Source organism: Marmota marmota, unplaced genomic scaffold (assembly GCF_001458135.2).
Source record: "Marmota marmota marmota unplaced genomic scaffold, marMar, whole genome shotgun sequence".
NCBI lineage: Eukaryota > Metazoa > Chordata > Mammalia > Rodentia > Sciuridae > Marmota > Marmota marmota.
In genome coordinates this window covers 7,163,044-7,176,068 of record NW_025999924.1, presented here as the reverse complement: position 1 = coordinate 7,176,068, position 13,025 = coordinate 7,163,044, and the positions used below count along the sequence as shown (strand labels likewise).

Sequence of the window (13,025 nt, the reverse complement as noted above, 5' to 3'; positions counted from 1 at the left end):
GGAGGTATCTTCAGATATTTTGCCCAATTTTTAATTGGGTTGTTTTCTTACTGTTGAGTTTTAAAAGTTCTTTGTACATTCTGGATGCAAATCTTTTATCAGATGTTTTCCAAATACTTTCTACCAGTCTGTGGCTTGTTTTTATCATTTTCTAAACAGTACCCTTCAGGGACCAGAAGTTCTAAATTTTAGTTAAGTCCAACTTATCAACTATCTCCTTCACAGATCATGCTTTGCTGTTGTATTCAAAAACTCACTGCTAGACCCAAAGTACAGCTTTATTTTTAAATACAAAAAAATTACAAACAAGTCAAAAGCTCAACCAATTTCCCACAAAAATGTAAGTGCATAACATCCTCAGCTAGAATTTTCAAAGCTGCATTTATGAAAAGGGAAAATAAAATCATGAAATATTAACATAGTCCTTTCACTTCTATCTAACAGAAGATATTCCCCAAGTAAGTCATACAGAAATGCTCTGTATTCAAACTCTGGTCCACAACAGAAAAATATAGATATCTTTGTATTTGTTTTTTGTATATTCATAGATGATAGCTTTGTAAAAGAAAAAATATTTAGTCTGTTGTATACAAATATTAGGAATTAATGAAAAAATAAATTTAATTTTTCATATATTTTAAAATAGATGCATATTAATCTATTATATTAATCAAAAATATTTATTTGGTCTATTTTTCTGACTGTATTTGTTCAACATATATATAAATTATTTTGCTTGGAAAAGTGGGAAGAGATGGAATATAACTCTGAATACAAGTGTGGGTGGCACACTTGTATTCAGCTATTGAAGGGCATCTAGGTTGGTTCCACAGTTTAGCTATTGTGAATTGTGCTGCTACAAACATTGATGTGGCTGTGTCCCTGTAGTATGCTGTTTTTAGGTCATTTGGGTGTAGACTGAGGAGAGGATAGCTGGGTCAAATGGTGGTTCCATTCCCAATTTTCCAAGAAATCTCCATACTGTTTTACACATTGGCTGCAACAATTTGCAGTCCCACCAGCAAAGTATGAGTGTGCCTTTTTCCCCACATCTTCGCCAACACTTATTGTTGTCTGTATTCTTGACAACTGCCATTCTGACTGGTGTAAGATGAAATCTTGGAGTAGTTTTGATTTGCATTTCTCTAGTTCCTAGAGATGTTGAACATTTTTTTCTTTTTTTTTTTTTTTAATTTTTATTGTTGGTTGTTCAAAACATTACATAGTTCTTGAACATTTTTTCATATATTTGTTGATAGTTTGTATATCATCTTCTGAAAAGTGTCTGTTCAATTCCTTGGCCCATTTATTGATTGGGTTATTTGTTTTGTTTTGTTTTGGTGTTTAGCTCTGTGAATTCTTTATATGCCCTAGAAATTAGTGCTCTATCTGATGTGCAAGTGATAAAAATTTGCTCCCAAGATGCAGGCTCTCTATTCACCTCACTGATTGTTTCTTTTGCTGAGAAGAAGCTTTTTAGTTTGAATCCATCACATTTATTGATTCTTGATTTTAATTCTTGCACTATAGGAGTCTTATTAAGGAAGTTAAGGCCTAATCCGACATGATGAAGATTTGGGTCTATTTTTCCTTCTAATTGATGCAGTGTCTCTGGTTTAATTCCTAAGTCCTTGATCCTCTTTGAGTTTTGTACACAATGAGAGAGAGGGTTTAATTTCATTTTGTTGCATATGTTTTTCCAGTTTGCCCAGCACCACTTGCTGAATAAGAGGCTATCTTTTCTCCAATGTATGTTTTTGGTGCCTTTGTCTAATATAAGAAAACTGTAATTATGTGGGTTAGTCTCTGTGTCCTCTATTCTGTACCATTGGTCCACCAGTCTGTTTTGGTGCCAATACTATGCCATTTTTGCTACTATTGCTCTGTAGTATAGTTTAAGGTCTGGTATAGTGATGCTACCTGCTTCACTCTTCTTACTAAGGATTGCTTTATCTATTCTTGGCGTCTTATTTTCCAGATGAATTTCCTGACTGCTTTTTGTATTTATATGAGGAATGTCATTGGGATTTTGATTGGAATTACATTAACTCTGTATAGTGCTTTTGGTAGTATGGTCATTTTGACAATATTAATTCTGCCTATCCAAGAACAAGGGAGATCTTTCCATTTTCTAAGGTCTTCTTTAATTTCTTTCTTTAGTGTTCTATAGTTTTCATTGTAGATGTCTTTCACCTTTTTTGTTAGGTTGATTCCTAAGTATTTTATTGTTTTTGAGGCTATTATAAATGGGGTAGTTTTCCTCGTTTCCCTTTCTGAGGATTTGTCACTGACATACAGAAATACCTTTGATTTATGAGTGTTGATTTTGTATCCTGCTACTTTGATGAATTTATTTATTTACTAGTTCTAGAAGTTTTCTTATGGAATTTTTTGGGTCTTCTAGGTATAGAATCATATCATCAGGAAATAGTGCTAATTTGAGTTCTTCTTTTCCTATCAGTATCCCTTTAATTTTTTTCATCTAATTGCTCTGGCCAGTGTTTCAAGAACTATGATAAATACAAGTGGTGGAAGAGGGCATCCCTGTCTTGTTCCAGTTTTTAGAGGGAAAGCTTTCAATTTTTCTCCATTTAGAATGATGTTGGCCTGTGTAAGAAGATAATCTGAAGAAGTAGGAGGTAAGGATATAGAGTTATTATATCTAGGAAGTGTGAAAGAGAAATCTAAAGAAGAAGGTTATTAGCAGGAGAACAGAGAGGAAGTAATTTTGGGTAGACAAGTAAGAGGGAAGACAACAGAGTACATAAAGCAAACACACATATATGTTAAGAAAAATACAAAATGTTAATATAGTAAAAATTGGATGAAAAAAAGAATATACAACACAACTGTAATGTACTATTCAGTCGTCTCAGACCTCAATATTCTAATTCATGCAAAGTACTTAGTTTCACATATGTTGGGGGTGTGAGGGCAGGAGAATAGAAAGGGAAAAGAGAAAAAAGGGGAAAAAAATCTCAAAGGAAGAAATAAGGATTGTTTTGGTTGGAAATCAGTATCTTTCCTGCTTCCTTTCTCATCCAATAGGTGGGGTCATCTGTTGTTAGCTGGTATCTCCCCATCAGGATGGTGACGGTAACCAGGGAAGAAGGGTTGGTCCTGGGTGGAGGGCACCTGGAAGTGAAGTGTGGTACCCGCTGGTCCCCAAAGGGAGACTGCACCTCAGGGATCTCTTTTTGGGCCTGCTCCTATAATGTAAGCTCCTGGTCTTATCTCCTTATCTCACCTGAAGACCTCCCAGTTCCTTGTATCTGTGTTAGTCTCTAAACTATACCACACTCACCTTCTCCCTTACTGCTTCCTAATAAGGGACCTTTCTCTCCTGGACTCTAGTGTGTGGCACTTTGGGCACCCTGCACACCTGCCCTGCTGAGAGCTGTTTTTTTGTTGGGCAGTCACTTTGCCAGATTAGCAGCTGCTGGGGAGAAGATGGAGTTAGAAACTGGGTACCTGGCCAGACAGAGTTCCAAATTGGTAATTGCCCCATTAAAGATGGTGATGAAGGTGACCCAAGATGGAAGCATTTGTTTTCAGTGATGGGGTGTCAGGTTCGGTGAGGGGAACCGGGCGATGGCGTTGAATGATGAGTTTAGACACTGGTCTGTGGTATGCAGTGTGTGGCTGAGGCTGTCTTCAGAGTCTGTATGAGGTTCCCCAGTGCAGGCAGGCTATGGCACATAGGGGATTATCTCCCTTGCTGTAGAGTCCCAAGATGGAGGCGACCAGAGAAGCCACACGTTGGTTGATGGGGGTCTATACAGGAGTGGCGGCTGGAGATCCTGCATGTGAGTAGCTGCCAGGTGTCCTGCATGGGAGCTGTGTCCAGGATTTCTACTCAGGTGGGTGGCCGAAAATTTTGCGCAGGTGGTGATGCCAATGGTCCCGCTTGGGCACCTAGTAGTCCTGTATGGGTCAGTAGTTGGAGACCTACTCTGATGCTGAGGCCTGGAGCCCTGCACGGGCACAGTGGCTGTGATTCCTGTGTGGAAGCAGGAATATCAATTGCAAAGAAGCAGTATTCTCACTTCTTGGGTCCCAGGCCACAGAGTGACACAGAATGATGTCCCCCTCTGGCCCACCACCTTGGATACCCTAAGCAAATAGCTTTTAAAGAAGCCTTTATGAGCATATATTTCCCTTAACAAATCACACCATCTGGAAAATCACAGGATTTAATGAGCTTGGGTAGGTGAAACTAATAAAGCTTCAGTTTTCATTAACAGTATATACTCCATAGTTACATGATTTATCTTTCCATTAAGTTTATCCAATACTTAGTAAAATTTATTAAAATATTTAAGTGTTCTATAAAATAAACATATATGGCAAATACTTAAATATACCAAATCTAAGCATTCAGAATATTTTCATGTCAAAAGGATATTTAGGGGCTGGAGCTGTAGCTCAATGACAGAGTGCTTGCCTAGAATGTGTGAGGCACTGGGTTCTATCCTTAGCACCACATAAAAATAAACAAATTTAAAAAAATACAATAAAGGCATGCTGTGCATCTACAACTACAAAAAAATACAAATTCATTATTAAAAAAAAAAAAGATATTTAATCCTACCCATTACTTCTTCCAAAGGTCTCATGTAAAACAAAGTTTTAAAGAAAATGTCCATGATTATATTGCAAATAATTGAGAAATGAATGCATCTGGCATTACTTCATCTTATGACAGCTATACAAAGAAGAGGTGCTGGAACAATTATTCATAAGAACTTAATAGTATGAGTATTTACCACAATGATGTACATAGAAAATACAGTTCCAAATGGAAATAAGTAAATGAGAAAACTCATTTTAAAACTAGGAAACCAACTTTTATAATATGATATTTCTTCAATTCTAATAGGCATTTCCCCATAATTTAGATCAATATAATAGTATCCCACATTTTCCTGAAAAGCTTTTTAATAAGTTATCTGATATTAAGAGATAGCTTTGGAAATATATCTCCAAAGAATTCATGTATTTCCAAAGAATTAATCTGAATTTTCAGGATAGTAGTTTTTAATCAAACACTAACAACAATCCTGCTCTATTTCATACTATATAGTTTTTCATTAAAACTTTCTATCTCTAGGGGTGGAATATAGCTCAATTAGTAGTTAGTAGTGTCTCACACACACAAGGCCCTGGGCTCAATCTCCAGCACCACAAAAAGAAAAAAAAAAATTCTATCTCTATTTTATTAAATGTCTATTACATTCTAAGCACTGTGCTTGGTTGGCACTAAGGATATGATGGTGAACAAAACAAACCATCCCCACTCTTAGTGAAACATATTGTCTACCAGGTGACAGCAGTACAGCACCTTTATCATGGAAAACAGGGAGACAAGAAAGTTTTAAACAAGACAATGTCTATGATTATAGCAAATCACTGAAGGATGCATCTAGTATAACTTCACTGTTGGAAGGAAGAAATCCAAATGTGGTGATAAGCTGTCTGGATACCAGCTTCCCAGACCAGTACAAGATAGGAGAGCAAGAGAGACTTGCCATGCCATAAAACCCCACAAACACCAATGCCCTCTTGCCATTGAGTAGGGTAAAATTCCAAAGCCTCTTTTGCCATAAACAACACTTTACTTATATATTACTTACCCCTTGGAAAAATAAATATGAACACATCCATTCCTTATTACTTACTACCCAACTTCTTATCTCTACATAAGCACCTTGAAATAATAAAAAATGGACCTTATTTATCTGCTTTGGGGAAATATTCTTTACAAGCTATGTACCAAAAACAAAGAACTTCAGAAATCCCATATACCCTCAGTAAATGATTTCTCTCATCTTCCCAAACATTATCAAATATCATTCTTCACAGATATAGTATTTTCCAGCAATTCAATTCAAAAATTTTATCCTGTAGTCTTCTTACCCCCAGGTGTTAATAAAGGGAGTAAAAGTGATTTAAAAACAAAAAATTAGGACTAATTATAGTACCAAAACTGAAAAAATATTTTTCCAAGTTGTAGTTTATCATTTAAAGTTGTGGATATTGGGGCTGGGGCTATAGCTCAGTGGCAGAACGCTTACCTAGCACACACGAGGCACTGGGTTTAATCCTTAGCATCAAATAAAAATAAATAAAATAAAGGGATGCTGCCCTTAAAAAAAGTTTTTAAAATATTAAAAAATAAATTTGTAGATATTATCTACTTTAAAAAATATATTACACTAATAACACTTGTAATAAAAAATCTGAGAATGCAAGAAAAAATACGCACATCTTATGTAAAAGCCTGATATCTTCTCTTATGCTAGTACACAGGTAACTTTACTTGAAAAGGATAATTTAAAGTATATTATTGAAAATTTTGATTTAAGATGCTATTTCCATTTCTGTGTTTTTCAGAATAATCATTTAGAATGACTTCACTTGGCACTTTCTTGGAAACAGATGAAACTTTATGTATACATAACAATTAAGCTTCTACCATTAAAGAGAAAATAAGTATATAGTTAATAGTAAATTTCAGGTACAGAAAAATGAAAATGATATAATTTCTAATTTTTTTTCCAATCTAAAATAGGTTTCATTACTTGAAAAAGCAATGTATATTCAAAGGAGGGAGAAAAAACAGAAAATATAGATTGAAAAAATGAAAATAATTTCAAATACTAATAAACCCCACAAACACAATGCCCTCTTGCCATTGAGTAGGGCAAAATTCCAAAGCCTCTTTTGCCATAAACAACACTTTACTTATATATTACTTTACCCCTTAGAAAAATAAATATGAACACTATTCAGAGAACCATCACTATTCTCCCCTCCACTCACACTTTATATATTACAAAAATATTTTCATGTCAATAAATATCACAAAAAATATAAAATAAAGTATTTGTTTCATCACCAAAATAAATCATAACTGAAACAGCCCCCCCATAGCTGGCTTAATTTATCTCTTTCTGCTATAAAAAAAAAATAATGCTATCGGCTGGGCATGGTGGTACATGCCTGAAATGCCAGCTACTCAGGAAGCTGAGGGAAGAGGATTGCAAGTTCAAGGCCAAACTGGGCAACTCAGCAAGACTGTCTGAAAACAAAATAAAAAGGGTTATGGATGTAATTCAGTGGTAGAGCATTTGCTTAGTGTGCACAATTCCCACTACCACAAAAATAAAAGGAATCCTGTCATGAACATTTTTGTAGCTAATTCTCTGCACGAAACTATTATTACTTCCCTATTATAAAATATATCCAGTATAATTTCTAGATCAAACAATGTATTATTTTTAATATCAATTTACAGTTCTGCCTGGCATGTAAGAAAACTTTTTTCTATGCTTGACAAGCCAAGAAAGGTTCTTACCTTTGCTAATGTGACAGATAAAACTGTCTTCTCAGTGTTACTTTAATATAAATTTCTGTATTTCTTAAGAACATTAGCAGGGCATGGTGGCACATATCTGTGATCCCTGTGACTTAGGAAGCAGAAGTAGAGGCAAAGGAATCCCAAGTTCAAGGTCAGCCTCTGCAACTTAGCAAGACCCTATCTCAAAAATAAAAAGGGCTGAGAATGAAACTCAGTGTTTAAGCACCCTTAAATTCAATCTGTAGCGCGCATGCACGCGTGTACACACACACACACACACACACACACACACACACTCTTTGGCCATCTTTCTTTGGAGCATTCATGTATTTCTCACTAATTTATAAGAAGAGATTAGGCCTTTTTCACATATATCCACATGCATTTCTAGTTTGTAATGATGTGATTTGGGTCCCATGAATAAAACACTATCTCTTTATATACTGGTCATGAAAAAGCACCGACTATAACCATTATTTTAGGTAAAACATTTTTACTAGAAGCTTATATCATAGACTAATCAAAACCTAAGAATAGCAACTGCTCAGGTCAGTACTCAAGTCAATTTAAAATAACAGGTCAGAAATAGATAAGAACTTTCTATTACCAAACTATATATGTTAAACCCTAGACATAGTGTACTTATTCATTATAACATGTAGATTTGAGATTTAACACTGACTTCATTATTACTATCAAAGTTACTATCACTACTCTCAGTTTATGCATACATTCAAGTTTTTACCTTCTTCTAAAAATGTAAAATTTTGCAAAATTAAACATATGGGAACTGCTAAGGGATAAGTACACCTACAGAAAGCCAAAAAATATGGCGGGTGGGGAAAACCCAAAACAGAAAAAAAAACTTTGAGCCATATAATTAAGAATTTAAAATCTTCTGAATCTGGTACCTTTATTGCTAGCTAATAACAGCAGAGCATACATTAATTTTTTAAAAAGATTACAGACCACAGATTTTTAACTATCACTGCTTTAAAATGTAGATTTTCTATCATCAAAATCTTATTGCTGGGCTGGGACTGTGGCTCACTGGTAGCACACTTGCCTTGCATGTGTGAGGCACTGGGTTCGATTCTCAGCACCTCGTAAAAATAAATAAAATACAGATCTATCAACAACTAAGGGAAAAAATATTTTTTAAAAAATCTTATTGCTTGTCAAATTATAAAGTGTATGTATAAAGTTACATCAAACATAAATCATTCATATTAGAGAAAATAGTCGACTACATCTGATGTTATGTATAAAGATTAAACAAACCTACCCTAGGAATTTGCAGGCATCCTCTCATATTAATCCACAAGCCATAAGCACAGCTAAGGCCCAGAAACTGGACAAATACTACTAACATTTCTTTTAATATAAGTAAATTTGCATTAAAATATCTTTCCAGGTCAATCCTCTCAAACAAGCTCACAGCAATCAATATCTAAGATTTATACCAAGACTTTTTCCACTACATTTTAAAAAATATAAGAACTTATAATGTTTTTCATCTAAACTGATACTTTCATATTTATTTCAAAAACATGTCAAAGTAAAACACAGGGCACAAAATTGAATCTGCAGCATGCTCTTAATATAAAAATGGTTGCACTAAAGGAAATAACACCGAAATGTTAATAAAATAGTTGTCTTCAGGTAATAGAAATATAAGAGTTATTTTCTTTCTATTTTTAAGTTTGGTTTAATATATAAACGAGTATGTACTATTTTTATAACTAAATTTTTAAAAAATAATGAAGTGGACCAAATTAAGCAATTAAAAATAACTTCCTAATCCTCAATCAATTATCTCCTCAAATACAGGAGTAGTTTATTGTTTGTTTGTTTGTTTGTTTTTTTAACTATGTGATAATAGCTTGAAAGAAAAAATGGTTACAACAAATACTTTGTGCCTCCTGCAAGTTCAGTAACACTATTATCATGTAATGACAGTACTGTATGCTTCCCTGTACACTGTTCATAAGCCTAATGGCTAAAATAGGTATTGCCAGTTAAGGTAGAATTTACTTTTTAAGAAAAAGTAACTCCTTAAACTAAATCCCAGATTTTCTCTCCTTTATTACTATAAAAGTGGTTCCAATCAAATTAGAATTGTTACTATATAAACATACTTATATATCTTAGAACATAGTAAAATCCAAGTCCCTTTCACACCTTCAGGATGAACATCAAGGGGGGGGGGAATCTGCCAGTGAAAAAGCAAAATGAACTCAGATACATGAACTGGAAAACCAAAGAATGAGGTTATTATTCATAGCCAATTTGAAGGCAAAATAGAAATGAAAACCCAAACAGTCCTGTTGTGAACCATGGCTGCTGAACTACTAAGAGACTAAAATTTTAAGTCAAGTACCTGGGAAAGCCAACCGACAAGAGGCAGGAGGTCAAAGAATGCATATATGTGGCCTGATCTGCTGTACTCTTTATACATTCTAGACGTTTTAAGTCCCTTCTATTTCAAAGTAACACAGAAAGACAAAGGGCAAGGTTTAGGAACTGGGACCAATTTTAACTCACTGGTGAATCTTAACCTAGAATGGAAAAAAAAACAAAACAGTAAAACCCAATATTATCCTAAAACTATCTAAAAACCAGCACAACTTTAAAAGTAGTGGTAATTTTAATGTATTCTTAAGATTTTATTTTGCATGTGTATTTAAAATGTTTGTTTTGTTTCCTCAAATTTAGTAAGTAAACCTATCTCCATTTTTATGATCTCAATTTTCACTTATTAGTATGAAAGCAAGCATAATCTTAGTTTCAGCATTGCCATAAAATAGCTTACTGAACTTGAACAAGTATATAGGCCTAAGTTTCTTCATTTGAATACTAAGAGGAATTGATCCAAATTATTTAAATGAACCCTTCCATCCTAAAATAATCATGCTATAATTCTTTAGGAAATATCAAGTGGGTAACACCCACCTTTAACAGGAGAAACACCCATGAAATGAAACAGTGGGTATATTCTTCAAGCCACCATACACCACATCAACAATGGTGAAGATAGGTCTTGATTCACTCCCACCCAACTCCATCACATCATCCAACCTTAAGCACAACAAGCCCAACACTACCTACTTATTAATTTACTTACAGAGGAAATGGGTAAGCCAACCCCCACTATGATGAGGACAGTAGATGTGACGGTACTGTCATGGTACGGAAACTTGATGCTGTTGTCTGTACAGAAAAAGCCTCTCTGAAATGGATATATTTGGCCCCAATTTAGAACAGTCATAGGCATGGAAGCTGTTGGGGAAGGGAAAAAAGACAGACATGATTAAACTCAATTCACTTCTTTAGGAAGTAAAGTCTACTGAAGGGAATGCAAATCTTAGTTACATTTTGCCCTTTGTGGAAAAAGATAAATACTTCATAATATCCAAGAGTGAATTCTGAGGAAACCATGCAACATTTGCTTATCCAAAAATAAATTCTCTTATTTGCATTGACCTCTGATTCTAAGGACAATCTATAAAAGAAATCTCCCAGGGAGAGGAACAAAATTGGCCCACTGAAAAATAAATTTGAGAAAACAGGATGGTTTTCTATTTTAAATTCTATAGCTAATTCAGATTTAATTTAATTATTTAATATCTTAATTATTAAAGGAAAAGGCAAAGTTCTGGAAATAAATTTAGCAATGGCATCGTAACAGTCAAACGTAGTTAAGTAGAAGAAAGACGTAAGAATTTGTTTCACATTAGAATGTAAACTAACAGATTTAGAAAAAATAAAAACCTTAAGTATACTTGATCACAAAAAAAAGAAAGAAAGGAACAAGCCCTTTGTTTTCCAAAGACAAATTAAAAAAAAAAAAATGGGCTTTTATTAACTCAGGCAGAGCTCCAAAACCATTTTAACATGTTATAGAGAAATAGTTTTCAGTTAAAATTTTCCATCTAAATAAAATGACCCTGAAAGACCAAAGTTAAATAACTTAAAGCAACAATGTTTTTGGTGATGTTTGTTTTGCTCTGTTTTTTTTGTTGTTGTTGTTGTTGGGGGTTTTTTTGTTTGTTTGTTGTTGTTTTGTGGGTTTTTTTTTTTTAGCAGGGTCCTGCTATTTTGCCCAGACTAGCCTCAAACTCAAAAGTTTTCCTGCCTCGGCCTCCTGAGTGGCTGGGATTACAGACATGCACCACACGATGCCCAGCTAGCAGCTTCTTAATATGTTTAAAATATACCATACTTTTAAGCTTTGTTTTATAAAATTCAAACATTCAAACATCTACTCACTGTATGCACAATACTAAGCTAAGCCATATATAGTAAAAAACAGAATGCATACTCAGAAAATTGTTTAAAAAAAAATACCAAAATATTTTTTGGGAGAGTGATTCAAGGGTTCTGTATCTTTATTGTGATGGTAATTCCACAGCTCTATTTTTATTGTATATACATTTTAAAAGACATAAGAGGCAGAAATATGCCATAAAAAAGAGGAATATGAGTAATTATTAAAATGGCATAAAAAGATATTTGGGAATTCAGAGGTCAAAGTAAATGAAAGTGAGAAAAGATCATTAAAGAGGAGGAACAAAGTAGAACTTGAAACAGCAGATAAATCACAGGCAATTGGGAGGGGCACAGAAGAGCAGTTAGTGGTTGAGGGATGCAAGGGCAGCATGAGAACTGCATCAAGAGCAGAGAGGGAACAAGCAAGGAGTGTCCAAGGTACATTTTACAGCATGCTAATACGTACTGCATGCTCACACATGCCAGGCACTAGGCTACACAGATCACCTTCATTCTTACTTCAACCCTGTATAGCAGGTACTATCCGTACTCCCATTTTTTACTAAAGTTATCATCGAGGTTTAGAGAAATAAAGAACACTGTTGAAACTGTAAGTGGTAGAGCCAAGATTCCAAAACAATCATTAAACATATGTCCTCCCATGGATACAAATGATCTGGCTAGAGTAACAGGATAAAATTGTGGCAAGAAAGATAAGAGTGCCGGTCATGGTGGCACATGCCTGTGATCCTAGCGACTCAAAGGCTGAGGCAGGAGGATCTAGAGTTCAAAGCCAGCCTCAGCAATGGCAAGGTGCTTAGCAACTCAGTGAGACCCTGTGTCTAAATAAAATACAAAATAGGGCTGGGATATGGCTCAGTGGTTGAATGCCCCTGAGCTCAATCCCTAATACAAAAAAAAAAAAAAAAAAACAAAGGTAAGAGTGGGGGCAGGACATGTCCTTAAAAACAGCTTGTTCAATCAAATACATGTTGCATTCATAATAAAAACTCAAAGTTAATGAAACAATATCTTCTTTTCTCCAAATTTTGCAAGGTTTTTAACTGGACTTAAGATTTTTGTGTTTATTAAAGGATTATGGCTTAAAATACTGGCCTAGAAAAGACCTTATCTTGTGGGGATATATGTGTGTGTGGGGGTGTGTGTGTGTGTGTGTATCACTGTCTTCTTTTGCTCAGGGTCAGCAACATGGTAAAATGAGAGTTTTAAAATTAACATCCAAACCAGCCTAGGTGTCCAATGGATGAATGGATAAAGAAAATGTACATTTAGCTACTCCAGAGGCTGAGAAAGAAGGATTTATAAACTCAAGGCCTGCCTGGGCAATTTATTGAGACTCTGTCCCAATAGAAAATAGAAAAGGTAAGGAATGGAG

General features: G+C 34.7%; 1 protein-coding gene across 4 annotated transcripts in view; it reads right to left on the bottom strand.

The window, feature by feature from the left end:
- The window catches only part of Plpp1 (phospholipid phosphatase 1), a 56,603-nt gene extending 45,869 nt beyond the window's left edge, over positions 1-10,734 (bottom strand). Inside the window, exons 1-2 of one of the 4 annotated variants that reach the window (XM_048800040.1) lie at positions 10,485-10,614; positions 9,741-9,918 (exon numbers count right to left, since the gene is read on the bottom strand). In XM_048800040.1, coding sequence (XP_048655997.1) covers positions 9,741-9,818 — 78 coding nt within the window. In that variant the 5' untranslated portion in view covers positions 9,819-9,918; positions 10,485-10,614. Of the gene's footprint in view, positions 1-3,471; positions 4,010-9,740; positions 9,919-10,484 lie in introns of those variants that run through there. The other 3 variants (XM_015497299.2, XM_048800041.1, XM_048800038.1) reach the window with 3 other exon arrangements.
- Positions 10,735-13,025: the final 2,291 nt, after the last annotated feature.